At 54.0% G+C, this 26990-nt stretch overlaps 1 protein-coding gene and 1 pseudogene across 5 annotated transcripts; both read right to left on the bottom strand.

The window, feature by feature from the left end:
- Positions 1-730: 730 nt before the first annotated feature.
- On the bottom strand, positions 731-26219 carry LOC113969797 (glutamine synthetase). 5 transcript variants are annotated; one of them, XM_027687970.1, is made up of 7 exons: positions 26201-26219; positions 6768-6943; positions 6062-6223; positions 4267-4413; positions 3300-3427; positions 2061-2260; positions 731-1499 (listed from the first exon to the last, which is right to left on the bottom strand). In XM_027687970.1, exons 2-7 carry the CDS (start codon positions 6931-6933, stop codon positions 1178-1180), a joined length of 1125 nt encoding a protein of 374 aa, XP_027543771.1. In that variant the 5' UTR covers positions 6934-6943; positions 26201-26219; the 3' UTR covers positions 731-1177. The 5 variants fall into 5 exon arrangements, with proteins under 5 accessions (XP_027543771.1, XP_027543770.1, XP_027543772.1 ...); XM_027687969.1 differs by lacking the exon at positions 26201-26219 and adding an exon at positions 8635-8659; XM_027687971.1 differs by lacking the exon at positions 26201-26219 and adding an exon at positions 7094-7117.
- On the bottom strand, positions 22567-24528 carry LOC113969763 (annotated as a pseudogene).
- Positions 26220-26990: the final 771 nt, after the last annotated feature.

The following is a 26990-nucleotide window of genomic DNA, read 5'->3' as shown; positions in this document are numbered from 1 at the left end:
GCTTCCCCCTGCCAGAGGACAAATTTCAGTTAGATACAAGGAAAAAATTCTTCACTTTGAGAGTGTTGAGGCCCTGGCACAGGTTGCCCAGACAAGCTGTGGCTGCCCCTGGATCCCTGGAAGTGTCCAAAGCCAGGCTGGACGGGGCTTGGAGTAACCTGTTCTAGTGGAAGGTGTCCCTGCCCCTGGCAGGGGGTGAGACAGGATGAGCTTTAGGGTCCCTTCCACCCAAATTGTTCTGTGATTCTATGAATAAAATCTGTGTCCTCCCCCTTGCAGAGCAATCCCACCCCAAGGAGCTGCACCGTGTCCCTGTGGTTCAGCAGGACATGGCCCAGGGGTGCAGTGGATGTGCCTCCAGGCTCCTCTCCTGCCCCCAAAGCATCCCCAGAGGGGAGGGCTCTGCTCCCCGTGCCCGGGGCCGGGCTGGCTTTGCTGACTCAGCAGCACACACCCTGTGTAAACGCCCGCCAGCTGCTGCCCCAGCCACTGTTTGCTCAGCCCACATCGCTCTGTTTGCCTTTCAGGATCACGATGGAAGGAGATGGCCTCTGGGCCACCAGAAAACGAAGCAAGGCAGCTCCAGACACCTGTCCCACGGATCCTGCAGCATCTCCAGCCCCTGTCCAGGGCCAGTGCAGGCTGCTCTGTGACTGTGATCCACCAGCATCACCCAAATTAAAACCTCCACGGAGCTCCAGGGGCTACAGAAAAACGCACCCACCGCAGCATAACCCGGCTGCCACCCAGCCAGGAAAATTATTTATTATCATTTCCTTGCAACAGAGATATGGGGAAAAAAAGCAGCCACCCTCCCCAGGCTCAAACAGCAGCAGCTGCAGCGTCCACGTAGGGATCTATGTACATCACAGTGTAAAGTCCATCGGGCAAAAAAAGTCAATCCAAGTTTAAAAAAAAAAAAAAAAAAATAAAAAAAAACCCTCATGACCAAAAACCAGGAACCAGAAAAAAAAAAAAAAAAGAAAAAGTGGTTGAGAAAATAGGTTGGGCCCCTCCCTGTTACTATAAAATATATATGTACTTCTAAGGCGACGTTTCACAAGACCAGAAGCGAGGTTCCTAAAGAGTCTGAGCTTGCAGCCGAGGACACCACACAGGCACAAATCCCACGTGAGAAGCTAGTGCAGACACCGACACCTCCACCCACCCCGCGGCCTCAGTGGTCAGCGTAGTCCTTGGTCTCCACCCCGGTCTCGTTGAGCACCGTCGTCCTCATGATGGCCTCGGTGACCGCGTAGGGGTCGCAGTTGGCCGCCGGCCGCCGGTCCTCGAAGTACCCGCAGCCGTCCTGGCCCACCTGGCGCGGGATGCGGATGCTGGCGCCGCGGTTGGCCACGCCGGCGGAGAACTCGAAGATGTTGGAGGTCTCGTGGTGGCCCGTGAGCCGCCGGGAGTTGTCCCTGCCGCCCCGCGGGTCGTACACGCAGATGTGGTAGTCGTGCCGCTTGCTCAGCTTCTCGATGGCGGCTTCGATGTGTCTGTGGGGCGGGAGGGGGGGGTTTGTCAGCTGGGCCATTTCACAGAATCACAGAATCAACCAGGTTGGAAAAGACCTCTGAGATCATCGAGTCCAACCTGTGACCCAACCTCACCTTGTCACCCAGACCACGGCACTGATGCCACATCCAGGCTCTGCTTCAACACCTCCAGGGACGAGGACTCCACCCCCTCCCTGGGCAGCCCATTCCAAGGGCTGATCCCTCTCTCTGCAAACAACTTCTTCCCAATGGCCAACCTAAACCTCCCCTGGGGCAGCTCCAGGCTGTGCCCTCTTGTCCTGCTGCTGGTTCCTGGCAGAAGAGACTGATACCTGCCCTTTGGGGAGTGTTCCTATGGTCAGGAAGGCTGTCACCCCCTCCTCCTGTGCAGGGACAAGGACAGCCCAGGGGACACTCTCATACCACCAGCTGCTTTTAAAATAATGAGCTGGGACAGCTCCAACCCAGGTGCAGCCACCCAGGTAGGGAGACACACATTTCCACACGGCCAAGGACACCCCAACCTCCCAGGCACATCCCAGGGGACCCCTCAGGACTCACTTGAGACCCCCTTCTCTCCGCATCTCCTCGGTGCTGTAGTTGGTGTGACACCCGGCACCGTTCCAGTTGCCGGTCATCGGTTTGGGGTCCAGCGTAGCCACAACCCCAAAATCCTCACAGACTCGGTGGAGGATGAACCGAGCCATCCACAGGTGATCCCCCATCTCAATGCCTTCACACGGGCCCACCTGGAATTCCCACTGGAAGGGGAGAGCAGATGCACGGGTAAGGATGGGCAGGTTGGTGTCCCTGCCACCCCCAGCGAGGGCTGCCAGCCTGGGCTATGGCTGATTGCTATCCCTTGGGAATCAGCAACAAGGATGGGGAGCGCTGAATTAAGCAACAGAACAGCTTTGGCAAGCAAAAAAAATGGGAATAAACTGCTCGTGACTATATAGAGCAAATCAGAGGAGTTTTTAATCAAATCAGAGGTAAATAAGCACCACGCCTGACTGAGGCTGTTGCTGGAGCTGCTGGTGTGCAGGACCCCCAGCCCAGACTGCAAACAGGGCAGAGGACTAACGAGGAGCCTGTTAGTCCTTCCCAGGGCTGCTCCCTGCCCGGCTGGAGCCGGGGTTGCACCACCCCTGGTGACTAAGCAGAGGGTGACGTATTTACAGCTGCTGGTGCGGCCAGAGCCTGAGCCCAGGATGCAGAAGCAGCCAAGAAGGACCCTGAAGAAGTCAGGGCAAACAGCAGGGTGGTTAAAAGTCCTGCCTCAGCCCTGCTGCAGACAAGACCCCGCTTATCTCCACCACATCAGCAGCAGGAGTCAACGATTCACAGTCGGTCAGTCTGGCCACCTGCCTAAGGCAATCAGGGACTCCCTCCTGCTAACCCCCAAAAAACCCCAAATCCCTCCCAACCACTCCCCAAAGCCATATCCCACCCCAGATTCCCAGTTCCCAGGAAGCAGAACAGGACTCAGACACCCATCACTCCACGTGGTGCTCCCACAGCCTGTCCTGGCTCCCTCCATCCCTGCTCCACCGGGGAGGGGAGGCACAGGGGGAGCTCCCAGCTCTACACCAGCTCTGCAAGGAGCTCAGGGTGAGTTAGGAGAAAATCAAACACACACTTTCATCCTGGCAGTGCTACTGCTCCCATCTAGGCAAAACCCACGTGGGGAGTCACTGCATTCAGTGTTCCAGATGAGCTGGGAGTTGCTGGGTTGTTCCAGCCTCATGATAACTTGTATCCATCGTGGGAAATGGGCTGCATGGGGCCACCCACACGTACCTGGGAGGGCATCACCTCTGCATTGGTGCCACAGATCTTCACCCCCGCGTACAGACATGCCTTGTAGTGAGACTCCACGATATCGCGCCCGTACACCTTATCTGCTCCAACCCCACAGTAGTAGGGGCCTGGAAAGGAACAAGGAATCACCACCCAAGCAAGGCTCTTGGGAGCAACAACACCATTGCAGCATAATCCTACACTCCCGGGTACTTGCTGCCATGGGCAGAGGATTTATGGGAATTAAAATGCTGTTGCACTCCAGGGGACATCAAGCCACTGACCCAAACCCCAGGAGCAGCAGCTGAGCAGTTCATCAGAGCAACCACCTCAGCCTTATCTGGGCACTTAAACAGGAATTGTAATGCATCAACCTGGAGGTGGCCAGGAGATAAGGAAAGCTCGGCTTGGTCTGCCCCGAGGCACCTCACTGACCCTCTGAGATTGTTCTGACAACAGCCAGCATTGTTCATAGCTAGAAAATTCAGCTTGCCAGGGTTTGTTCTACAGCTCTTCCTCATTCAAGCAGGTCAGGAGAAGATCTCCCCCCTGGGGGAAGGGGGATGTTGCTAGCAGCTGGTCCAAACAAAAGCCAGGTTGGGAAACCCCCTTCCCTCTGCCAGGAGGCATCTGAGGAGCTGGCTTGCTGCTGTGCCAGGCCAAGCCCTTTCCCCAACAGCCATGGGGAGGAGGCTTTTCCAGCCCAGTTCTCCAGCCCTTGCCAAACAAGTCATGCAGCTGAGCTGTTTGTGCAACCCGGGTCTGGCCGCTGATGAGCTCACGTGAGCCACGGGGCACCAGGTGCTCTCCCAGCTCCCAACCCCATCCCAGATCCTGCCCCGTGTCAGCTGCAATGGGAAAGCAGCACACAAGGTCCACGGTCTGATGCCTACCAGTGGCAGCACCCCTGAGCAGCACGGTGGGAAGGGAGGGAGCATTTGGGCCGGGGCAGGGAGGGGGCACTCACCCTGCGGGCCGGGGAAGCCGTTGTCGGGCCAGCCGTAGGGGTGGCCATTGATTCCCAGCAGTGTGTACTCCTGCTCCATCCCAAACCAGGGGTGGCTGTCCTTCACCAAGTCCATGACTTTCTTGCACGTGTGTCTCAGGTTGGTCTCTGGGAGCAGAGAGGTCCAGGTTAGACCCAGCTGTGAGCAGGTGTCGCCCACGCTCTGCTCCATCCCCACTCAGAGATGGAGGCTCCACCACTGCCAAGTGCTTCCCACAGAAGCCTCAAGGAAACCTCCTTCCTGCTCATTGGTTTCCTCCTCACAGTTAGTCCATCACCAGAGCATCAGGCCACAGGCCAAGAGGGTTTAATTAGCCTATTCCCCAAACCACTGTCAATGCTCCATGAACATCCTCCTCCTCTTATGCTCTCATTCTCTCTCTCTGAGATCAGCAGCCATATCCCAGCCCCATGCTACAGGCATCCAGCAGACCTGGGAACAGGGACTGTGTATCTTCCATCACTAACTCACCCCCATCCTCTTCCTACCAGCCTCATCTTAATTATCCTTATCTTTTCCAGCTCCATGGCTTTGGTTGGCATCCAAGCTGGCTGGCCCTGCCTCGTCCCTTCGAGGTGCTCAGGGCAACTGGGGCTTTGCCAGGAAAACACAGATATCAAGGAACCATCCCGACATGAGACAACGTGCCAGGCCAGTGGAATGAGAGCTTGGACGGAGACAGAGGGGGGAAAAGAAGGCTGGAAAACTTCTGTCACGTGGGCAGGCAGCCTCCAGGCTGCACATTCTGCCTTAACTTGCAATAAAAGCCCCAGAGCAGCTACAACACATGCCCGGAGTGTGGGGCTGGAGGAAAGCAGGGGCATCTCCCTCCCACTGACGGGAGGAGGGGGAAAGGTCCCGGGTCCACACAGCCCTTAATATCCACAGAAACCCATCCTGGGAAAGCCTGGAGGGTGCGCCCCTCTCGCCTGTGGGGCTCTGGGCTGAGCTCTCTGCCCCAGCTTCAACTCCAGGGCTTTAAAAATTGCTCCAGCAGAGGAGCTGCCGGGCAGGAATCTCGACCGAGACGCTTCCCCCGTGGCCGACAGGCTGTCTGAGGAGGAACCAGCCCCGTCTTTCGCCGTCGCCGCCCGCAGGATCCCCCCTCCCGGCAGATGTGTGCATCACCCTCCCCCTCACGCTGAGCGGGGCCGCAGCCCTGCTGGACTGGCAAAAAACCGGTTATTTGCTGGCAAACAACCCCCCTGGGAGCCCCTCAGCGCGTCCTGCAAACCGGCTCCCCTTCCTGTGTCTGGGGCTTTATCAGAGGGACAGGACGGACTCGGCACTGCAGGCTCCTGCTCGCCGTGATAAGCCCAGAGCCGGCGCGCTCGGGGGCTGCTTGAAAAGGTCACCCCGAGCCAGCCCGGCACATTCTTCCTCCTTTTCCGCAGCCTCCCACCAACGAGGAGAGCAACCGCGAACCCGGCATGTGAAAACCCAGCTCCTGCTCCCCCGCGGTAACCCCCCACCCCCGGGCTGGGTGTGCTCAGCTCAAAACCCGGGCGACGCCTTTGGCCTTGAGCTCCACGTCTCGCTGCTCTCCTCCTCAACCCGCGCCGCTAAAACAAGTTCCTGCAAACAACCGCCGCCACCAGCACTTGGATTTCAGAGCCCGGGGCCAAGTGCTCGGGGTCGAGCTGTGCCCCGGGGCCAGTGGTCCATGGCAAGTGGCCCCTCGGGGATACGGCACCCTAAATAAATAATACATGGGTGACCCTCGGGAGCCGGGGGGTGCACGCTGGAGGTGCTCACCTGCGGGTTTCCTGTTGTACTTGAGCACTTCACAGAGCACCAGCTTGTTGGGGTCCAGGCAAAAAGGGTCCCTGAACATGCAGACGGGCACCAGGAACATGTCGCTGTTGGAGCCCTCTGCCTGTGCCGTGCTGGAGCCGTCGAAATTCCACTCGGGGACGTCTGCGAGGCAGGAGGGGACAGAGGGGGGAGCAGGGTTGGGAAGAGGTACATCACATGTGGATTGAGCCGAGTGCTGGTGGCTCAGACTCAGGATGGAGCACCCAAAGGGCACCGAGGGCCACGGGGTGACGGCCACAAAGGTTTCCCTGCACATCCCCGGAGCTCCCTGAGCACCAGTGTGTTCTTTTCCCCCAGCACCATCAAGCACAGGCAGGATCAGTCCCAGCCCCTTCACCTCCCTCTGCCAAACCCCATCCAGATGCCGACACGTCCCCGTGCCTGTTTGCCGGGTGGGAAGGGGCGAGGAACTCCTCCTCCCCGTCATTAACGGATTAAGGAAACCGCAGCGACGCAGGTTGGGTGTTTACCCTGCCACTTGCTGTAACCCCACGAGACAACTGCGACAGGTATCACCCGTGCCACGCAACCAGGGAGAGCAAGTGCCAACTCCCCCCGCCCAAAGCACCCCAGAACTTTTCCCAGGCGATGCTCAGGGCCCTCTAGGATGCCACCCATCACCCAGAGGGATAAGCAGCGGCGTTACCTTCGATGCTCTTGGGCTCCTTGTCGAGGGTCCTGCTCTTGCAGCGCACGCCCTCGCCGCTGCCGTCGACCCAGACGTAGGTGACCTGCACCTTCCCATCCTGGGGCAGCCTCATGTACTGCTCCCGCACCAGCTTGTTCAGCCTGGAGCTGTGTGACACCGACATGGCGACGGCCCTGCGAGGGTGACAGCACATCACTCCCGGCCCGTTTCCTTCGCAAACCAACCTTCCGCCCCAAAATAAGCCACCCCAGCCCCTCTCCCCCCCAACTCCAAGCTGAGTGTCCCCCCCCGGCGGGACTCGAACCCGCGGTCCCGGCGCTCACCGGCCCCAGCGGTGCCCGCGCCCGCTCCGCCCGCGCTTTATACGCGCCCGCGGTCGGGGCGGGGGCGGAGGCGGCTCCTCCCCCGGGGCGGCAGCGCCGGGACCCGGCCCCCACCCCCAGGGACACCCTCTAAACACGTTTAGCATTGTTTTCTTTCTCAAACTGAAATATGACTTACTGAAAGCAACGATTATCCTACGGCTAAAACATCGCTTTATTTTAAAAAATTGCGAGTTATTGGCTAAATAACTTAATATTTATTTTAAAATAACGAGTAATAATCACTGAAAATCCTGTTTTCCACCTCCTGCCCCCTCGCTGCCTGTGTCCCCTGGCGCTTTGTTCATATAGGGTTGCCTGCTTACACATGGGCAGGTATTTTTCCCCCCAGCCCTGCTACGGTGCTGTGGGGTGGGAGTTGGGGAAGCTGCTCCCCCCAGCACCCCAAAAGCCTCTCTGGGACTGTGCCCTGTGCAGGTGGGATGCCTGAGAATGGATCTGGGTGCCTGGGTGGTCCTGGAGATACCAGGACCAGCCAGATCCCCAAGGACAAGGGCAGCCAAATCCCTGGGGATAGGAGTAGCCAAATCCCTGGGGATAGGGGCAGAGAGATGCCCGGCAGCCCTACCACTGCCTCTCCCCCCATCCTGCCCTGGACACCCCAGGGACAACTCCTGCCCACCCGGTTTCAGCCCCCCGTGGCTGCAGGGCCGTGTTTGCCCCCCAGGCTTTCCTTCAAAGGAAGGAAAGGCTGAGGGCTCCAGGGAGAACTACTGGGAAAACACTGAAATCTCCCACTTTAGCCCTTCTCAACTATAAACCATTGAGCTTAAGTACAATTTTTAAGCACGAGAGCGTAGTAAAGTACCTTTAAACCCCCAAACCATCCCCGCGCCGCAGTGGCCCTGATGTGATTTACAGTCAGCTAAAAATCCCCAGCCAACAGGTGTGTGAATTTGAGTCGATTATTTCAATATAGCAGCAATTTCCAGCTATCGAGCCGAACGCAGATCCAATTAGAATGAATTAAACGCGCCGCTGTCTTCCCGGTTTTCCATAGATCCTGCGTTGGAGGCTCCCACGTGTCAGGGCAGACAGACCCCAAAGGTGCCAGCGCACAACCGGCACAGACACAAACAGCCCGTGCCGGCGCCTCCGGGCGTTATCTCAAATACTCCGGTATTTTTTTTCTGGGAGGAGAGCAGGATTTCGAACAACCCCCCAGCAAACCCAGAGGGGTGAGGGCACCGCGACTCTCCAGCCTCGGTTTTTAAGTAGTTTTTCGTGGCTCTCCACCTTCGGGTTTTAAGCAGTTTTTCGATGTTACAAAAGGAGAAAAGGCTTTAAAGCATGACTGGGCTCCAAAGCAGTTGGGTTTTTGCTAATTCCCCCGGTCCTTAAGGCAGACTCATGCTTGAGTCTGAATCACCCCCAGGAATGTTTTTCTGCAAGACAATGAAACATCTGCACCAGAGCAGCTAAAAAAAACCCCTTTACGGTTGATTGCCCCCCCCCAGGACGTCTCCTCCCCGGGCACTGACCCAAAACCCCAGCTCTGTTTTTCTTCTGAAGGTGTTTTGGTCCCGCAGGCAGATAAAGAACCGGGAAGAAACCTGAAAGCATTTGGGATTGCACAAGAACCAGGAAATGAGATTGGCAGCCAGAGAAGCAGAACTTAATTAGCAATTTTGGTGCCCGGGCAGTGACATCAGTGACAGAGGGCTGCGGGCGGGCCAGACGTCACCCACCCCACTGCCCACGGGCACAGCCCCAAGCAGAGCTCCTGGGAAGGAGGTTGGCACCCAGGGATGTGCCCGAGGTCCCCGGGAGCAGCAGAGCCACACGGGTCTCCTCTGTGTCACTCCTGTCCTGGGTGACATGCAGGGCCTCCTGCAGCTGAAACTGGGGTGCAGCTCGAAAGCAGCCGCCTCCCTCCACGGGGTATTTTAGGGACACATCCACGAGAGTGCTTGCAAAGCTCAGCACTTCCTCATTCCTGTTTGGAGATCGTCCCAGGGCAGGAGGAAATGTACCCCTGGGTGTGCAGCAGCGTTTCCCGGAGCCGCTGCAACACGTGCCCGAGCCCGAGCGGGGGTGGAGGGACCGGCGGCTCTGCCGGGTCCTGGGCTCCCTGTTCCCATCTCTGTCCTGCCTGGGAACCTGGAGCCCACGGGACTGCCCTCATCAGGGTCTGATGCTGAGCTTTCATGCAATCAGGAAGCACAGAGATGGATCTGCATCCTTTGGGAAGCAACTCAAACCCATCCCAGGGAGAGGTGAGATGCCTCGCCAGAGCCTGATGTGCTGCATCCTTCACAGCAGACAGCAGGACCAGCAACAGTGTGTCCATGTGCCAAATCCCCACACCTCCCTGAGGAAAGGTATGGGACAGCCTCATTTTATTCCCAGAGAAAGCCCTGGATGTGCCCTCCTGTGCAATAACACCCCAAAGCTTGAGTGGGCTCAGGACAATGGAAAAATGAAATGAAATCCAGGCAGTGTTAATGCTCACCAGTAACCTGGATCAGGGAGCAGAGCTCCTCCGTGGATGGCTGCAACCATGGAGCACCAAAGCACCCAAACAGGGGAGGCAGAACAAACACCACTAATCCCTCACCTGGTCAAAGCCCACCCAGCCCTGGGAGGACAAACACTGTGTGTTTGTGGCTGTTTGGGGGCAGCAGGGCTGACAGCAGCCTGTGGATGCACAGCTGTGGAATCACTGAACCATTTAGGCTGGAAGAGACCTCTGGGATCATCAAGTCCAACCATTCCCTGGCACTGCCAAGGCCCCCACTAACCCATCTTTCCAAGTGCCTTGGTCCCACCCCTGCCCAAACACCACACCCGAGGCAGCTTGACAAATATACAAAATTATTTCCTACCAAAAAGGGTTTTAGTAAGCAGGAAAAAGTGTTTCTGCCATACAGTGGTGGGCACCTGCTTAGTCAGTTTTTCTTGGGATCAAGTCTTACCTCACCGCAGTCTAATTCCAACCATTTCTGTAGCATCAACTCTGTTACACTGGCAACGCCAAAGACAATTCACACCTGAATCCTCGAGCCTCTTGGACAACATTTTACCCCCAAACAATCCCACACTCCTCACAATCAGCAGGTTCCCTCTGCCCCAGGTACAGCAAATATTAACCACCACGAGGCTCCCGGCTCAGGGAATCAGTGACTGGCCCAAGGTCGGAGCTGAGGGCAGGAAGGGAGCAGGGGTGTCCTTGTGGAAGGAAAAGGTCACAGATTAAACCTCCAGAGGACTTTGCTGAAGCCCTTTCAGAGCTGTGGCACAGCACAGAGGGGTTTCTGGAGATAAAGGACAGAAGGAAGAGAAGCCAACCATCACTTCCACGGTGGCAGCTGGGACACCATCCCAGTATCCACAGGGATCACCCAGCAGCTGCAGGCCATGCAGGAGGCAGCAACTTTCCCAGCACCTATTTTTTTGGGGTGATGGCCATCAATCTGCAGGCAGCAATGCCTGGAGAACCCTCCTGGGGAGACCTGGCCAAGGCCTAAATACTTTTAATATAATGCATTACTTATAATAGATCAATAACAGAGCTTTTATCTCTCTGACTTTGAGGCTTTATCAGCCCAAGAGTTTTCCAGCCTTGCCAAGATACACCAAAGATTATTTGGTCTAACAGGAATAATAAATCCTTAGCAAAATTTCCAGATTGAAAATCTTCAGTCACACAACAAGTTACAGAGGGGTAAAACATGGACTAATTTACCTCCTGGGGTGACTTTTAACACCTTCACCCCAGCTACAAGCTGGTGCTACAGCGGGGCAGGGGACTGTCAGATCCCTCCCCACCCTTGCCCAAGAGGGATCATCCCTGGGCACCCTGGAAAGCAGGGATATCGGCTGGAGACTTTGCTTTTCACTCTGAATTATCCTCCAGGATTCAGGATGCTGCTCAGAACCGAGGGGGGTTGTCCCTGGTTGTTAAACCCCCAAAGCATCTCCTGGAGCCCTGGACCAGGGAGCCCCATGTGGGAACGTTCCCTCTCCCTGGGTTTGATCCGAACAGCCCACGGTGTGGTTTGTGTCCTGCCAAACAGCTGGGTGGGGAGATTAGAGGGAAGGCAAAGAGCAGGATCCGCACAAACACCATAAAGGGATTAGAGGGGCTGGGGGCAGAGCAGGTGGGGATTTTCCTGTGTGCTCTGCGCTGGAAGAAACAGCTTTTTTTAGCCGAGGAAATGAGGGGGATGCTGTGGGAAAGGCTGGGGGTGGGTGGCCCAGCCCAGGCCTGCAGGAACTGCCTGGGACATGCAGGGTGCTGGGATGTGGCAGGAGGTGGCCAAGGTGGGCCAGATCCACACTGAAGGGTTTAGCAGAGACCACCCAGCACCGTGTTCAGGGGGCTGTGCTGGCACTCCCCTGTCCCAATACACACTCAGTTCCCCAGGTGAAGTTTGCTGTGATGCACCTAAAGATCTTACTAAGGTAGTGTCTATCTTAGAGAGTTTGTGGAGGATGGGAAGAAGGGAGGGGGTCCTCAGATGGTTGAAAATGGCCGGCCCCTTGCCTCTTTCCATTTTCTAAACCTCAAAACCTTCAAGGAGAGCTGAATCCTCAGTTCTTCTGTACATAACTCACAGTGAAATCACCACAAACTTATTAACAGCACTGTTAAATTTATGCTGTTGCACAAACGGTTCATAAATCTTCTGAAGGGCACAAATTTCGGGTATAAAGTGCCTTTCATCCACAGGCAGCTCTAGGTGTGTCCGTGATAGTTCAGTGTAACGACACCAGCAGACTCCCAATACACACTCACTTTTACACTTTTTCCCACAAAACAGCTGAACTGACAGTTTCCCTTTACAGCTGCAACACATTTAAGCGATGGCAAATCTCCTGATGTGTGGATGTTTGCACCCAAACCACCTTCCCTTCACTCAGGCAGTGCTGCCACACCTTTTGCTGTCCATACACACATATATCCACATGCATACACCTAATTCTTTATGTCCTAGCTGAACGTGCCACAGTCCCAGCTCAAACAGCACTTTGGTGGCCACCAAAGCACCTGGCACCAACCTGTGCCCCTCCTGTAAAGGTGGGATCCTCCCACTCAGACTCATCCCACCCATTTCCCCCGTGGTGGGAGAGCCCATCCAGTGCACTCACTGCTCCATGAGGGAAGCCCACGAGCCCCCAAACTATGATTTTCCTCCTCTATCCCCCTGGGAAGGCTTCAACCCACTTGTGGCTCCAGATCCAGCAGTGCCAGCCCAGTGCAGGCAGGGAAAGTCTCTGGCAGGGGATCTCCCTGGGCATAGTGGAGGCTTCAAACCCTGCTCTGAGCAAAGTGAGGAGGGATTCAAGCAGGTCCCTGCTGTCCCTCAGCCTTCACACACACACACAAGGGGGTATTTGGCCTGGGGTGAGTGTAGCTGCCTCTCCACCCTCACAGCCAGGGATAAAGCCCTCAATGGAGCCTCCTGGAGCAGCTCAGTGCCAAGGTGCTGGAGCTTTGCCCCCTCCTCCACGTGCCACCCAGGCTGGGTTTGGCAGCTCCTGGCTCAGCTGGTTGGGGAGGATACCCCCCCTCCCACACTCACACCTCTGCTGGGTGACCACTGTGGGATGCTGGGTGTCCCCTCAGCGATGGGGAGACAACACCCTGCAACACCCACCGACCTGGAGGCACGAGGAACTTGCTTGAGGTCACAGAGGAACCCTGTGGAGGGGCCAGTGACTCCCCTCCAGCCCCATGGGGCTGGTGTGAGCTGCCAGTACAAGCCCAAGCTTGCTCACAGCACAGACAGTGCATTAGGGTCTGTTTGCAGAAAACTCTTACAAATTATTTCCCCAGAATCACTGAGATTAGGAAAGAACCTCAAAGGTCATCAAGTCCAACCTGTGCCATCCTCTCCTTGTCCCCCAGCCCAGAGCACTGAGTGCCACGTCCAGTCCTTCCTTGGACACCCCCACCTCACTGGGCAGCCCCTTCCAATGCCTGACCACCCTTTCTGTGCAGAAATTCTTCCTGAAGTCCAACCTGACCCTCCCCTGGCACAGCTTGAGGCCATTTCCTCTTGTCCTGTGACTTGTTTCCTGGGAGCAGAGCCTGACCCCCCCCTTGCCACAACTCCTGTCTGGCAGCTGTAGAGTGCAATGAGGTCTCCCTTGAGCCTCCTTTTCCTCAGGCTAAATAACATTTTGGAGGTTATTTCCAGCTTCAGGGACGTGTGTGCATTTGTCTCTGCTCCCCACAGGCAGCAGAAAGGGCTCAGGGCAGGGGCACAGGGCTGCCCTGAGCACCCTCATGCAGCCCCTGAGCACCCCCCAGACAGAATAAACCCCAGGTATAAACCCCAAGCAGTTTCCCCCTGCCAGGCTTTCATTTGAATTTACTTTTTAAACCTCTGGAAGTCACTTCAGGCTGTAGGAAAAGAAACTGGGGGGGCACGGGGCAGTGGCACAAGCCCAGGAAGCCAAAGTGAAAGGAGCTTGTTCTCTGGCCAAGCAGCTACAATTTGCAGGTTGCTGAGGCAGGAAAAGCAGCACAGGCACGAGTAGGAACACAAAACCTGTTAGATGGATGAACAGCTGGGCTGAATCTCACCTGAGCCTTCCCTGGGTCACCCACAGTCGGGAAGGAAAGGCTGCCTGGGGAGCCACAAACCAGGGTTTCCCCAGCTCATGAAGGGGCAGGTGTGGGGCCAGGGCACCCCATGGTTTCTTGGCCAACAAGGATAAATTCCCCTGTGATCTCTGCCAAAACCAATCCAATTTCCAAGGGGGAAACTTCCTTCTCATCTCTTTAGGGAGAAAGTTGATGCTCCTCAGCCGGGAGCCCATCAGGGCTCACCCACCTCCCAGCTCTTTGCTTCAGGGAAAGGACAAGTGACAGGAGGAGAGGAAATGGCCTCAAATTGCACCAGGTTATGTTTAGATTGGATATTAGGAAACATTTTTCCATGGAAGGGGTTGTAAAGCACTAGAACAGACCGCCCAGGGAACTGGTGGAGTCACCATCCCTGGAAGTGTTCAGAAAACATGTGGATGTAGCACTTGAGGACATGGTTTACTGGTGAACATTGTGGTGGTACTGGGTTGACAGCTGGACTTGATGAACTTAAAGGTCTTTTCCAACCTTAATGATTGTTCCTTCCATGATTCCTGCCCTGTGACATCCCCCCCCCAGAAGCCTCCCAGGATGCAAACCCAGGGATTTTTGACCAACAGCATTTATGTCAGCAAAACTAAACATAAAAAAAAATCAAGGTGCATCAAAATTCCCATGGCAACAAAGTGCTAAATAAGCAGCAAACCACCAAAAAGATTATCTACCTTTTATCATAAATAGAATTATCATAACACAATTATCATCACCCGGGTGAGGCAGCAGTCACCGCAACCTCCTTGCCCAGCTTGTTTCCCAGCCTGGATCCCGTTTGGCAACCCCCCTTTTGCAGCCTTTACACAAATGCAAAGCCTTTTTCACTTCCCTCCCTGCTGCCAGTCGGGTGTTCAAACTGGTGTCACGTTGTCTGTCCCTGTCATGAGGGTTTTTTCCAAGGAAAAGAGCAGGAGGCTCTTTGTTGGTGGTTTTGTAATGTCAGTGCTTACCCAAAACCAGTGCTTTTCTCTGCCACCTCCTTGCCATCACATGCTTTCAGGAGCTGAGACTTTAAAGGGGTGACAGGAAGTTAATTAAGCACTTTAAAGGCAATTCTTTCAGCAGGATTTGGCCTTGGATACACAGAGCAAGGCTGTCTCGATAGGTGCTGTGTTGTGTCTGAGGCCACTAGTGCAGATATGGTAGTGGGTAGATATCTGGGGGGGGAAAGCTTTGTTTTTTGAACCAAACCACCTTGCTGCCAGCTTTTTGCAGGCTTTTGCACCAAGGAAAGGTAAAATCTGGCAGGTTAACACAGAGCAAAGCAGCTGGGTGCACCTGAGTGCTCTGGGCAGTGGGGTTTGAACTCCAGTCTGTAACTCAATGCAGATCCCACACAGGTAAAACCAGAAACCTCCCCTGATGGGGTTTTAGTGTGAATTTAACCCAAACCCAGAGCCCGAGAAACTCTCATGTCTGGGGGGAAAACACTCACTAAGCACTTCATTTTGGCCTTGTTTAACCCCTTTCACCAGTAGATCGGTTCAAAAGGAGTTCATTTCACTCCCCAGCAGAACATCCCCATCCACACTGGCTCTCATCCCCCTCCCAGACATTAGGCTGATGCAGGTTTGCTCTTTTGCAACACCAACAACCACCCCAGAGTTATTTTATCACCCCATCTGGGTGCTCATCCCAAGCCTCCAACATGATGCCCCACTGGAATCCACTGAGGCCCAAATGCAGCTTCTGTCATTGCCCAAATCTTGGGGATCTCCCTCCCAGCACCAGTCTGGGGTGAGCTGGTGATTCAGCCCCCCATTGTCACCTGTCCCCAGCATGACCAGGGACATTATAGTGCCTCTGGATTTACCCTTCCTTATCCAAGCAGCAGCCAAATCCAAAATGCCAAACCGGTGGCACGAGGCAGGAGAGCCCCGAGGCCAGAGCGGGCACAGCCAGGCACAGCACCCCCAAATCTGAGTCTCCTGCCCGGCCAGCAAGGCTCCAACACCCCAAAATGGCTGGAGATACCCCAACACATCCAGAGCCAGTTCCTGGGAGCCTCCCTGTGCCAGCTGGAGCAGGGGGCACAGCCGTCCTGAGCCCACCCATCGCCCTGTGCCACCCCCACCCCTCTCTGCAGCCCCGACCCCTTCCCCTGTTTCACTCCCCAGGATGGGGTAAAACGTCACTCCAGCACCTTTCTCTTCAGCTTCCCAAAGCTTGCCAGCAAAATTCCCTTGCAAGGAACAGGTCTGTCTCTGCTGCCCCTCTCACCTGGCATCTCCCAGGCTGTTGTGCCGCTTCCCACAGCCAGGGCAAGGCTCTCCTCACAGCTTAAATCAACCCCCTCTTCCACCCTGCGGCCTCACGAGGCTGCAAAGTCACTAATTACCCCTTGGTAATGAGCACAAAGAGGTCTGGGACCAGCAGTGCTCCCTGATGGGCCGCTCAGTCTAATTACAGGTGTCTCTTCCCCCGTGCCCGAGGTGCCACTGAAGGCAGGGGCTCTGCTTCCCTCTGGGCTCAAGGCTCAGGTGCCTTGAGCAGCAACAGTCACCAAGGAAAGTCAAATTTAGTGTCCTGTGGGACAGAGAGCCTGTTTCAGCTCTGGGCAAACCCCTGGGGGTGTTCTCTGCCCCTTCTAGCCAGACCTGACCCCCCTTCCTGCACTCACAGTCCCTTTGATGAGCCTTCTCCAGCTGCTCCATCTCCTGCTTTGGCTGATGGCACATGGGGGGCTTCAGGGGACCAACAGTCCCCTGGGAGAACAACAGTGATGCTGCCCCAGGAGCAGCTCTGGATGAGGATGGAAGGGCCCCATCTCCCCCCCACAGCACCCAGGGGAGCCTCCATCCCCCAGAGCCAGGGACATCCTGACTCATCCTCAATCTTCAGCCTCCTTCTGCCTGAGGATCCATCCACCCCACTGCACCTTCAGGGGAATCATTCCTGGTTTCCCATGCTGCAAAGGCAAAGAGAATTCCTGGTGATATTAAAGCAGCCCCTGACACAGGGGGGGTCACTGCCCACGGGTGACACCCACTGCCATGGGAGCAGGGACAGGCAGAGGGAGGAGGGACAGGCACTCCCTGGCTCCAGGAGAAGCTTTGCTCTGCACCAGTTTTCTTTCCAGCACTTGCCAGGTGGGCAACAGAAAGTCCTGCCCATGGCCAAGTGCTGGCCCAGGAACAGCATCAGGGACCAGAGGGGAAGGAGAGAAGCAGCACAGCCAAAGCTTCAGCTTCAGCAGCAAGGCCAGAGGGGAAGGAGAGGCCTGGATGGGGATCCTGCCCTCGGTCCCTCACCCAGGTGACATCCACTTTCTGTCCCTGGTGGCCTCACCAGCCCCCACCTGAGAGTGGACCTGGAAAAGTAACAGAGGCTGGAAGCCAGGGACCAGCACATGGCTGCAGGTTGTGCTGGGTGGCCCTGGGGACCTCATTCACCCCCTGGAGCTACTGGTGGGGCAGTGCTGGTCCCCTGGGCACTGCTGGCCAAGTCCTGCTGCCCCACAGGTCCCCCTGTGACCCTCCCCCATCACCCACCGCTGCAGAAAGCTAAAGGAACACCACATTTAGCCCTTACCAGGCAGGTCCTGGTGCTCCCAGCAAGGGTCCCACAGCCCTGGCCAGCTCCAGGATGCTGCCTGCAGCTGGCCAGGGCTGCTCCCTCCTCTGGGGCTCAGTGTCCCTGGACACCTCCCACCTCCAGCTGCAGCTGCAGGTGATGATCACCCTCCATCCCTCACCCACACCTCCCCCAGCAGCAGCATGGAGGTTTGATACAGCCTTTGGATGTGGGGAATGGTCTGGGATGGGATAAGCACCCCCAAACCCCAAATATTCCCTAAGCAGAGGGAGAAATCCCTCACCCAGCTCTCCATCCTCAGTGACAACCTTCAGCAGACGAGGGCAGGGAGGGAATCTGAGACCCAGCACTGTGGGGCCTTCCCAGGCAGGTGCAGGGGGCCCTGGGGCCATGGTGGTGTTCCTCTGGTGGTCTCTGAGCTGGATTTCCCCTGGCTGGGACGAGCAGATGGCACTAAACAGAGCCCTGGGAGCTGCACAGCACCAGCTTGGCCTTCACCCCCCTCCACCTCCCTGCAGTGGTTGCAAAAACCTATTTTTTTGTTATTTTCTCCTTAAGCAGACAAATTGCTCCCTCCAGGTACAGACCCAGCTGCAGCTGATCCCCTGATTTCCCTTTCCACGGGCACCACCTGTGTTCTCTCCAGCTGTGCAGGGATCACAGGGCTGGGCTTGGGCGTGGGATGCCCTGAGCTGCTCCCTGGGGCAGGCAAGAAGCAGCAGGACTCTGCCCAGTACTGGTGCTCCAGTTCCCCCAGGAGGGACATCCCTCAGGGGCCTGTGTCCCTGAGCCACCAATCCTGGTGGCTGGAACTGGTTTTTTTTGACTAAGCTTTTTTTATCTGGGCTGGGCTTGGAAAGGCTGGTCCTTAGGCCAGTGATGTGGTGGGGACTAAGGAAACATCATCATCATCTTCTAGGTAGGAACTGAGAACTGAGGTGCAAAGCAAGCAGTGACCACTCCTTCCCCAGCAGAAGTGGATTTGGGTTGGTTTTTGTGAGTTTTGGGGGGACTGACCCCAGCAGCCAGCTCAGTGTGTGGCTGAACACGGGCCAGTGGGGCAGCTTTCAATGAATGTGGCGTTTTCTAACCAAAAATGGTGCCTGGGAGGTTCAAAGGCACCTTTTCACACAAATCCCTCTTGTAAATATTTATCCTGCAGGAGCCTCCATCAGCAAGCAGCCCTGCAGGTGCTGGCAGGCTCCAGCAACCTCTTGTGCCAGGACTAGGGAGCTTTAAAAACTGCTTTTGTTCCTGTTTGGAGCAGGAAAATCCACCAAGGTCCTGGCTGGCAGGTCTCAGGGGACATGGGGCCTTTCAGTGTCCAGCCTCTGCTCCCTGAAAGTCACCCCTGATGAGTGACCAACCTGCAGGTTTCCCCACGTCCATTTTCCAGCTGTTTTGGGTGCAAAAGCAAACTTGAAAATGCAGCCTGTCCCCTCCACCATTGCAAAATGGGAAAACCCCAACCACCAACACAGGCAGGGAAGCAGCTGGGTCCTGGTGGACACCAACCTGAGCACGAGCCACCAACAAACTTCCCTTTCCATCTATAAATCACCAACAAAGAATCAAACAAAACAGCAGCTTAAGTGCTTTTCCTTTCACGAGGGGAATAATTCCTATTATTCTCATTATTCTGAATATACTCACTAAATATTTTGGGGTGAATATGTGCACTTGTCCAAACAACTGGAACAAATATTCGGGGTGGAGTGGCCATCCCACCGGATTCCTTGGAGATATTTGTCCAGAGGCACAGAGGGGCTGAGATTGGAGGTGCCTCTGAAGACCGTGCAGTCAAATCATGTGATTTTGAACCCCCCTGAAAAACCCCATCATTTTTCCCCAAAACCTCCCTGTTTTTTTTCCTTGAAAACCATCACTTGGTTCCTCAAAAATTGGGATTTCTCCCCCCAAAGCCAATTTTGTTCCTCAGAAATGCAGTTTTCTCAAAAAAAACCCATTTTGCCCCCAAACCCCACCATTTTCTGTCCTGAAAAAAATTTCCAAAAAAACCCCATTTTCCCAAAACCCCCCCAGTTTTTCAACAAAAGTCCCATATTTTTTCTAAAACCCCCCATATTCCAAAAAAAATCAATTTTGCCCCCCCCACCTCTATATTTTTTAAAAAACATGGTTTTACCCCATTTGTTTCTCAAGAATCCACAATTCCCCCCCTCAAAAAAAAAAATTCCCAAAACCTCACAATTTCTCCAAAGATATTCTCAAACTTTTCCCCAAAACCCACCATTTTTTTCCAACACCCCTCATTTTTTCCCAAACCCACTGATTTCTTTCCCATAATACTGTGAGAAATACTTTTTCTCACAATACCCACCATTTTTTCCTAATAAAACCCTTTTCCTTCCTAAAAACCTCCATTTTTTATCTAATAAAACCCTTTTCCTTCCTAAAAAACTCCATTTTTTTCTCTCAAAGCCCCATTTTTTCCCCAAAAAACTCTTTTAACCCCCGGAACACCACTGACATCCTAAACATGCACATGGAGCCAACTGGGGGTCCCTGTGAAGAGGGTGACGGCACCTTGGGCTGCCTTAGACAAAGTGTTGCCACTGAGTTGAGGTGATGCTCCATCCTTGGAGATGCTCAAAAGCCATGTGGGCGTGGGGAGGACATGTGACCCTGCTTGAGCAGGGGTTTGACACCTCCTGAGGTGCCTTCCCAGCTCCACAGCTCATCCCTGCCCGTGCTGAGGCTTTGGCAGCTCACCCACAGGAAGCACGTTTGCCAGTCACCACCTGGAAATGCGGGCGAGTGGCCGCGGTTCCTGCTGGGCAGGAGGCTCTGGCAGCACCCACACGCCAGGCTGGCACTGCTGGCATCCCAAAGAAACGCTGGAACAAACCCTCAGCCCTGCCAAGGGCTTTCCCAACCCTGCAGCAGCAGCACCGGGAGTCACGGAATCACAGAAGTATAGAATCACAGAATCAGCTGGGTTTGAAAGGACCTCCAAGATCATCAAGTCCAACCCTTGATCCACTACCACCGTGGTTCCCAGACCATGGCACTGATGCCACATCCAGTCTCATCTTAAAAACCTCCAGGGATGGAGAATCCACCACTTCCCTGGTCCTCCCCATGGCGGGTGACCACTGGAAATAGCAGGGCTCTGACATCACAAGGAACCTCCCAGTCACTCATCGTCCAGCTTGATTAATATGCAAATGGAGTGATGTTTCCTGGGGGAGGAAGGGTTTCTTCCTGTGGGGGGAACCAGGGTATCTGCAGAATGAAGTGTTTGCACCCAAAGTGTGACTTTCTGCTGAAACACTGAGCTGTGGCTCTCCAGCCTCTGGGTAGGAGCTGCTCATGAAGCCTTAACAGCAGTGATAATCTGGATTAACCCAGGACTAGTTACTGGTTATTAACCAAGGAGTAGTATGGCCATGCCCCTTACAAGCTCAGAAATTCACCTCACAAAGGTCTAAGAAAATCACCTTAAAATATTACAAGCTTAAAACCTCATAGGTTTTTTTTTTCCTCATAGGAAGTGAATAGGAACCATATTCCCAAAAGTTCCTTTAAATCAAACACGGAATCGAATGGCTTTACTTGAGTTACTAAATACTGAGTAACTGCTCAAACTGAGGAGAGACAATAAGATTTGTGGGGGTGCTCAGGGCAGGATTTGGGTTTCAATGTAGCTACAGCCGTTTGCAGGATTGCAGATACATTTAAATTCCTGGTTATTTGCCATCCCTGTACTTGCCCAAACAAGTCTGGGTTTGTTTGACAGTTGGCTGTCCAGAGGGAATCACTAATGGACAGTTACTTAAGAATAAAAAGGTGAATGTTGACCTGCAGAAGCGTTTTGCATCAAAATCATTAGAGTTATGCTCCCTGGTGGAATAAAAAGGGATTATCCTGATTCAGCCCTTCCCCATCCCTTGCTCAGCTGCATGTTGAAATATGAAGCTTCATCTGTTTGCTGGGCACTGTGGCAAAGGCTGTGAGGAGACAGGGACAGTCACCTTTTCCACAGGCGTGTACAAACATCCCTTTGTTTGTTCGTCAAATCACAAACACAGAAGTATTTCCTCCTCTAGGAAAGAGCCCGAAGCCAAGGTGCTGTTTTCTGCCACCCAGGTGCCTTAGGCAGGGCTCTGGAGCCTGCCTGGCTTTGGCAACAGGATTTATCCAACAACAGTGTTCTAACAGCAGGAACAACACCTTTCCTCTGAGTTTGCCAGGTGTGTGATAGACACAAATTCAATGAGGCCTCACAGCAGCCCCGGTGAGGCAGGTGGGGATTAATCAAGGAATTAATCAGCAGAGAGAAACCAAGTCAGAAAACGAGTCTCTCAGTCACTTCTACCCTGCCCTTGACACTGGTTTCTAGGATAAACAGGTTATTTCATAGAATCATAGAATCATAGAATAGGTTGGGTTGGAAAAGACCTCCAAGATCATCAAGTCCAACCCCTGATCCAACTCCAATTACTATATCATGGCACTAAGGGCCACATCCAATCTCTTTTTAAAAACCTCCAGGGATGGTGAATCCACCACCTCTCTGGGTAGGCCGTTCCAATGCCTGATAACCCTCTCTGTAAAGAGCTGGGTTACATTAGAGCAGACCTCTGCAAGCCACCTTTCTGCACCTCCCAGCTCCTGCTTTGGTGCTGGGGGAGGTCACTGCACCCTCCTCACAGGTGGGCACCCACTTCACCTGCCCTGAGGGCACTGCCAGCAAAGGCTGTGTCTGCAGAGGTGGCCAGAGGTGGCCACAGGGCAGAGCCAATAGCCACCATACCCAAACCCAAACCTAAGTGGAGCACTGGGAACAAAAACCCTGTTGAAAATCCTGACTTACTGCCCAGCTCCTCTTAGGAGATGAGGACTCTTCTCCTCTCCTTCTCTCACAGCAGCACCTCCTGCAGTGTTTTCCAGAAACCCTGGCTTTCCTGGTACAAAAAGCAGGTCACAGTTACTTTGTTAACTGTAGGTTTTCCATTGGAAGAGACAAGACAGAAAGGGGAAGGACAGCTAGGATCAATTTGAGGGATGGGGAAGTGAAACGTGGATCCTGTGTCATGTTCAGAGAATAAGTTTACAGCGAAGCCTAAAAATAAACCCTGAACTTCCAAGTTGTTGCCTTATCTAGAGGAGCATCTCCTCTCTCTGACTCCTGCCCTAGTACTCATTTCATTCCCATCTTTCCCAAAGTTTGGATCACTACAACACGAGCTGCTGACTTCTGGGTGGTCGAGGGACAACCAGGTGCCTGCACACGGGTTATTGTCCCCTGTGTTTTGGGGTGCTGGACTCAGACCTGCACAGACCCTGCTCCTGACGGAAAAGAAAAAGCACAAAACACTCCTGAGCAGGAGATTCATGGCAATTTTCACTGGACCTTCTCATGGTTTATGACTGTGGTTGGAAATTCTTCCCCTACTTCCCCCTTGCACCCAACAAGGTCTGGCCACAGTAAAAAAGCCCACATTTGGGCGATCCAGCCACCAGTAGTGGCAGGAATGGTGCCCAGTTGGAGCTTCCTTACAGCCCAGGGAGTCCTTGCCCAAAGGAACAGCCCTTGATAGCACTGGAGGAACACAAAGAAATCCTGGAACTCCTGCAGTGCTGCTACAATAGCTCTGGGAACCTGGGACAGAGCAGGAGGAGGAAGTTCAGGGTCTGGATCTCCAGCAGCCACCCCATGGGATCTCCCAGGAATGTCCTGGGTGGTTCCTGGACCTTTCACACTCACTTGGTGCCCAGCATTTGCAAAATGAGTCAGAAAGGTTCCCTTGGCATTGGCAAACATTGGCAAACACATAAATCAGGGGATCCAGGCAGGTGTTTGCCATGAACACCCAGCTGATGTTGGAGGCAACTGCTCCTCTGTGCAAGAGGTGCCAAGACATGCCACAGGACTTCACAAGGATGCCAGTGGTCCTGCAGATGTGCAGGGAGCCAAAGCAGGTGGCAAAAACCACCAGAGACCTGCAGTCATCTGCAGAGACCTGCAATCATCTGCAGAGACCTGCTCTTCCTCTGCTGCCTCTGGAGCTTTCCTTGCTGCTGCAGCAGTGGCAGCTCCCAACAGAGCTCCACAAGTCAGGGAAATGGCAAAGGACAGGAGGAAAGAGAGCAAAACAAGAGCCATGGAGTGGAAGAAGAAAATAGATGAATATCCAGACATTTTGTTGATCCTGAGACTGAAGCCTTGAGGAGGAAGAAGAAAGGCAATGCTGGGACAAAGAGGATGAGCCAGATGAGCAAGCACAGGTTTTCCAGATTTCTTGCAGAGGGACTTGCTCTTGTACCACACAACACCAAAGTACCGGTGGATGCAGATGAACAACAGGAAATAGATGCTGCAGTGCAGGAAAACTTGAACTGGCAGAGGAACTGCCCAAATGGCCACTGGTTGCCAAGGCTGAGGTAGGAAATCCTGAGTGGAGCAATGGGGATGATCAGGACACCTCCCAGGACCAGGCTGAACTGCAGGATCGTGCCTGAATCCCACTGCTTGATCCAGAAGCTGCTCAGCAGGAAAAGGGTGCCCAGGGCAGGGACAGTGGGTGCAGCCCATGGACACTCAGTCCACACTGGGGTTCATGAAGGTGAGAGAGGACTCAGGAGAACCCTCAGTGCTGACCTGCAAGGGGTGGGGTGGGAGAGAGAAGCCCCTGAGCTCATCACCTTTAGGCTGAGCTGAGTCAGAGGCAACAGGGGCTGAAGCAGCAGAGGGAGGTTTTCCAGTGATCCCTGATCCTGAAGATCTGTGGCCAAAAGTCGATCACAATTCATCCTGGCCTCCACATATTATCCTGGCAGCTTCAAAGTCCCAAAGTCTTGCTTTGGTTTTCCAATGATCACTGATACTGGTTTCCACAGGTTCAAGGAGCCAAAGTCTTGCTTCTCACACACAAATATACAACCTCGTGAGAATGAGATTCCAACCTGCCACACTCAGCCTGACATCCTCCAACTGTGCCACAAAGGGAGGAGAAAGGGCTACACGGGAACAATGGGAGGAGCTTAAATGTTCACCACCACTAACTGCTGATGGAGGAAGATGACACAGATGCTGCTGTTGCTGCTTGGCTCCAAAAGTCCCTGCATTTCAAATGCCTGGTGAGACCCCAGCATTCCCCACACTCCATGATTCCAGCTTTGGTTACAGCACACTCAGCCAGTGCCTGACTGACCTGCTCCCTTCTCCTGCTGCCAGACTTTCCAGCAGTAAAACATTTCCCTGGCCTTTTGGCAGCCTCACATCCATCTGGGGATGATCCTGAAATCAGATCCCTGTGATTACATTCAGGCACTTGGATTTACGCTCTGGCTCTTGTGCCAGTCACTGCTCACTCTGCCTCTGGGGTATGACCACGTCCCACCCCAGCACGTCCCCAAAATGCTCAGGGCACTTTGGGGTATCAGCTCCATGGAATGATGCTCTCAGCCTGTCCTGCTGCAGCCACAGCTCTGCACCACATCCCAAGGGATGAGGGGCAGATCCCAGGGAGGAAACAGGCCCGAAGGCATTGTCACAGCTGATCTGTTTTTAGACAGAGTCATCTTCAGCCAGCAACAAAACTGCCCCTTCCTGTGTGCTCTGAGGGGGCTGAGGAAGGAATGGGGCTTGAACAGCTCAGGAGGTGTTGAGAACCAGTTTGTCCTCACCAGGGCTTTCCCAAGCCTGGCTGAAACAGGGTGTCAATTCCTTAATCCAGCCTTTAACCCCCATTTTGGTAAATTTGGGAGTCTAAACCACGGGGGCAGGGAAGGCTGATTATTATTTGCTAAGTCATCAGCTTCTAACACAGAGGGGGCTAAGGCAGACGTTACATGTTTGCTTTCCTCTGTCTTTCACTATTTTTCCTAAAAAGTGAACCTTTCTGAATTAAAGACTTTTTGATAATGTTTTGTTGCTGCCTTCTGGCACCATCACCCACAGAGCTGCAGAAATCCCACCCCATTCCAGAGAGGAGCCACGCTGGCAACAAGGGGATCCTTTCTTTTCTGCCCAAAACAGACCCACTGTGGTGGCAACAACCAGCTCAGGGTGACAAGAATCCACAGGGTCATGGGTTTCATTTAAATCCAGCAGGTTTGGGTGCTGTTTACTCTTTAGGTTCAGTAAAAGCTGCAGATTGCTGGGATCATAAGCTGTGGATGGGGAGGTGTGTCCCCAAGTCACAGCAAACAGTCCAAACAAGCATCATTCTGCAGGTCAGAAAATGGGAACTTCTGAAACTGCCCTCCTGCTTCTTTCCCAGGCAAAAGGACCTTCCTTCCTCCCCAGTAGCCATGGTCTGGATTAAATGCCCACTCTGTAGAAAACAAGTTTTAATAGATGTAATAATTTTGTAATGAAGGAGACAGAGGATCTGTACTGTGAGTGAGAGGAGGAATTTTGAGAGGTAAGAAGAAAACACTTAAGAATTATTCCAAAATTTGAAATGTGCTTTAACTTAACAAGGCAAAGCAAGGGGGGAAAAAGTTAATTTTCATGTAACTTGAAGGCAAATCACACAAACCATTAGCCACAAACTTGCCTGGAGAACAGCAGGAGAAATGCCTCATCCCTGGAAGTGTCCAAGGCCAGGTTGGACGGGGCTTGGAGCAACCTGGGCTAGTGGAAGGTGTCCCTGCCCATGGCAGGGACTTGGAACAAGACGGGGTTTAAGGTCCCTTCCAACCCAGCCCAGCCCGTGATGCTGTGAGTCCATAATTGAAGCTAATCTGGATGTGAAAGGGAGGAATCAGGACCCACACCCAGCCCTGCAGCTCTGAGCCCTTCATGTATAAAACCCCCTCACCTGTCTCAGCCCTTACAAACCCCAGCAGCGTTTCATGGGGTCACGCCCATGGAGAGCTTCACCTTTAGAAGCTGATTCCCGTTACAACATAACACCAATAAAGCCTCACAAACAGCCACGGGGGAGACTTACCCCGTCCTCCCACGAGGGTCAGGCCGGTGGCAGAGTAGCAGAAGCACTGGAGCTCCTTCAGACTCCCCAGGGAAGAGCTGATGGGCAGGAGGAGCCTCCGGTGACCCCCTGGCTGGATGGTGGGAAGGAGAACTGGGCAGTGAAACTCCAGCAGCTCAGAGAACTGCAGGCAGCAAAAGCAGCAGCTGATTCATGAGAACAGCTGGACTTTTTGCTCAAAATCCTCCAAAAGCAGGAGATTCTGGGGTTGCTCTCCCCAGGGGAAGGTCGGGAGGTGCTGGGGAGTGGAGCACAGACCCTGCAGGGATGCAGGGGAAGTGGTTGTGCGGCCCCACCCGGCACAGTGAGCAGGGTCCGGCCCCTGCAGGAAGCATCGAGGGGTGCAGAGCTCAGCAGGGCTGGGGTGACATCACTTCCCAAACCACTGTGTTATATGTGAAGAAAACTAGGCTGGAATATAATAATAATAAATTTATTAAAGATTCATATAAAAAGCAGATAAGCAAAACAGCGCGCTGGGCGGCCGGGGAGACCCCTGCTCCACACACGGCACGTGAAAACAGTAAGCAAAACCAGCATCTTTTATTCTTTCATCAGTTCCCCTCCCATAATCACTTGTTATTCTTCTATTGGATCTGAGTTTGCAGGTTTGGTTCTGGTTGGCTTCCCTGCAGGCTCATTTCAGTTGCCAGGTGCTTTCCATTCCATAGTTCTAATTAGCTCTTAGTCCTTGAGGCCCAGTGTGTAGGTATCTCCAGATGTCCATCTTGGATACTCTGTATCGTTCTCG

This window comes from Neopelma chrysocephalum, unplaced genomic scaffold (genome assembly GCF_003984885.1).
Source record: "Neopelma chrysocephalum unplaced genomic scaffold, ASM398488v2 Primary Assembly neopelma1_74, whole genome shotgun sequence".
NCBI classification, from domain to species: domain Eukaryota; kingdom Metazoa; phylum Chordata; class Aves; order Passeriformes; family Pipridae; genus Neopelma; species Neopelma chrysocephalum.
Note: the sequence above shows the minus strand (reverse complement) of the source record. Positions and strands in the feature narration are given on the sequence as shown.

Coding starts and splice junctions, on each gene's coding strand:
- LOC113969797 (XM_027687967.1), bottom strand. CDS start 6,963: ATGTGCTGTCACCCTCGCAGGGCCGTCGCCATGTCGGTGTCACACAGC. Junction 2,261..3,299: donor CAGAGGTGATGCCCTCCCAG/GTACGTGTGGGT, acceptor CTCCCCTTCCAG/TGGGAATTCCAGGTGGGCCC. Junction 1,500..2,060: donor CGGAGAGAAGGGGGTCTCAA/GTGAGTCCTGAG, acceptor CCCGCCCCACAG/ACACATCGAAGCCGCCATCG.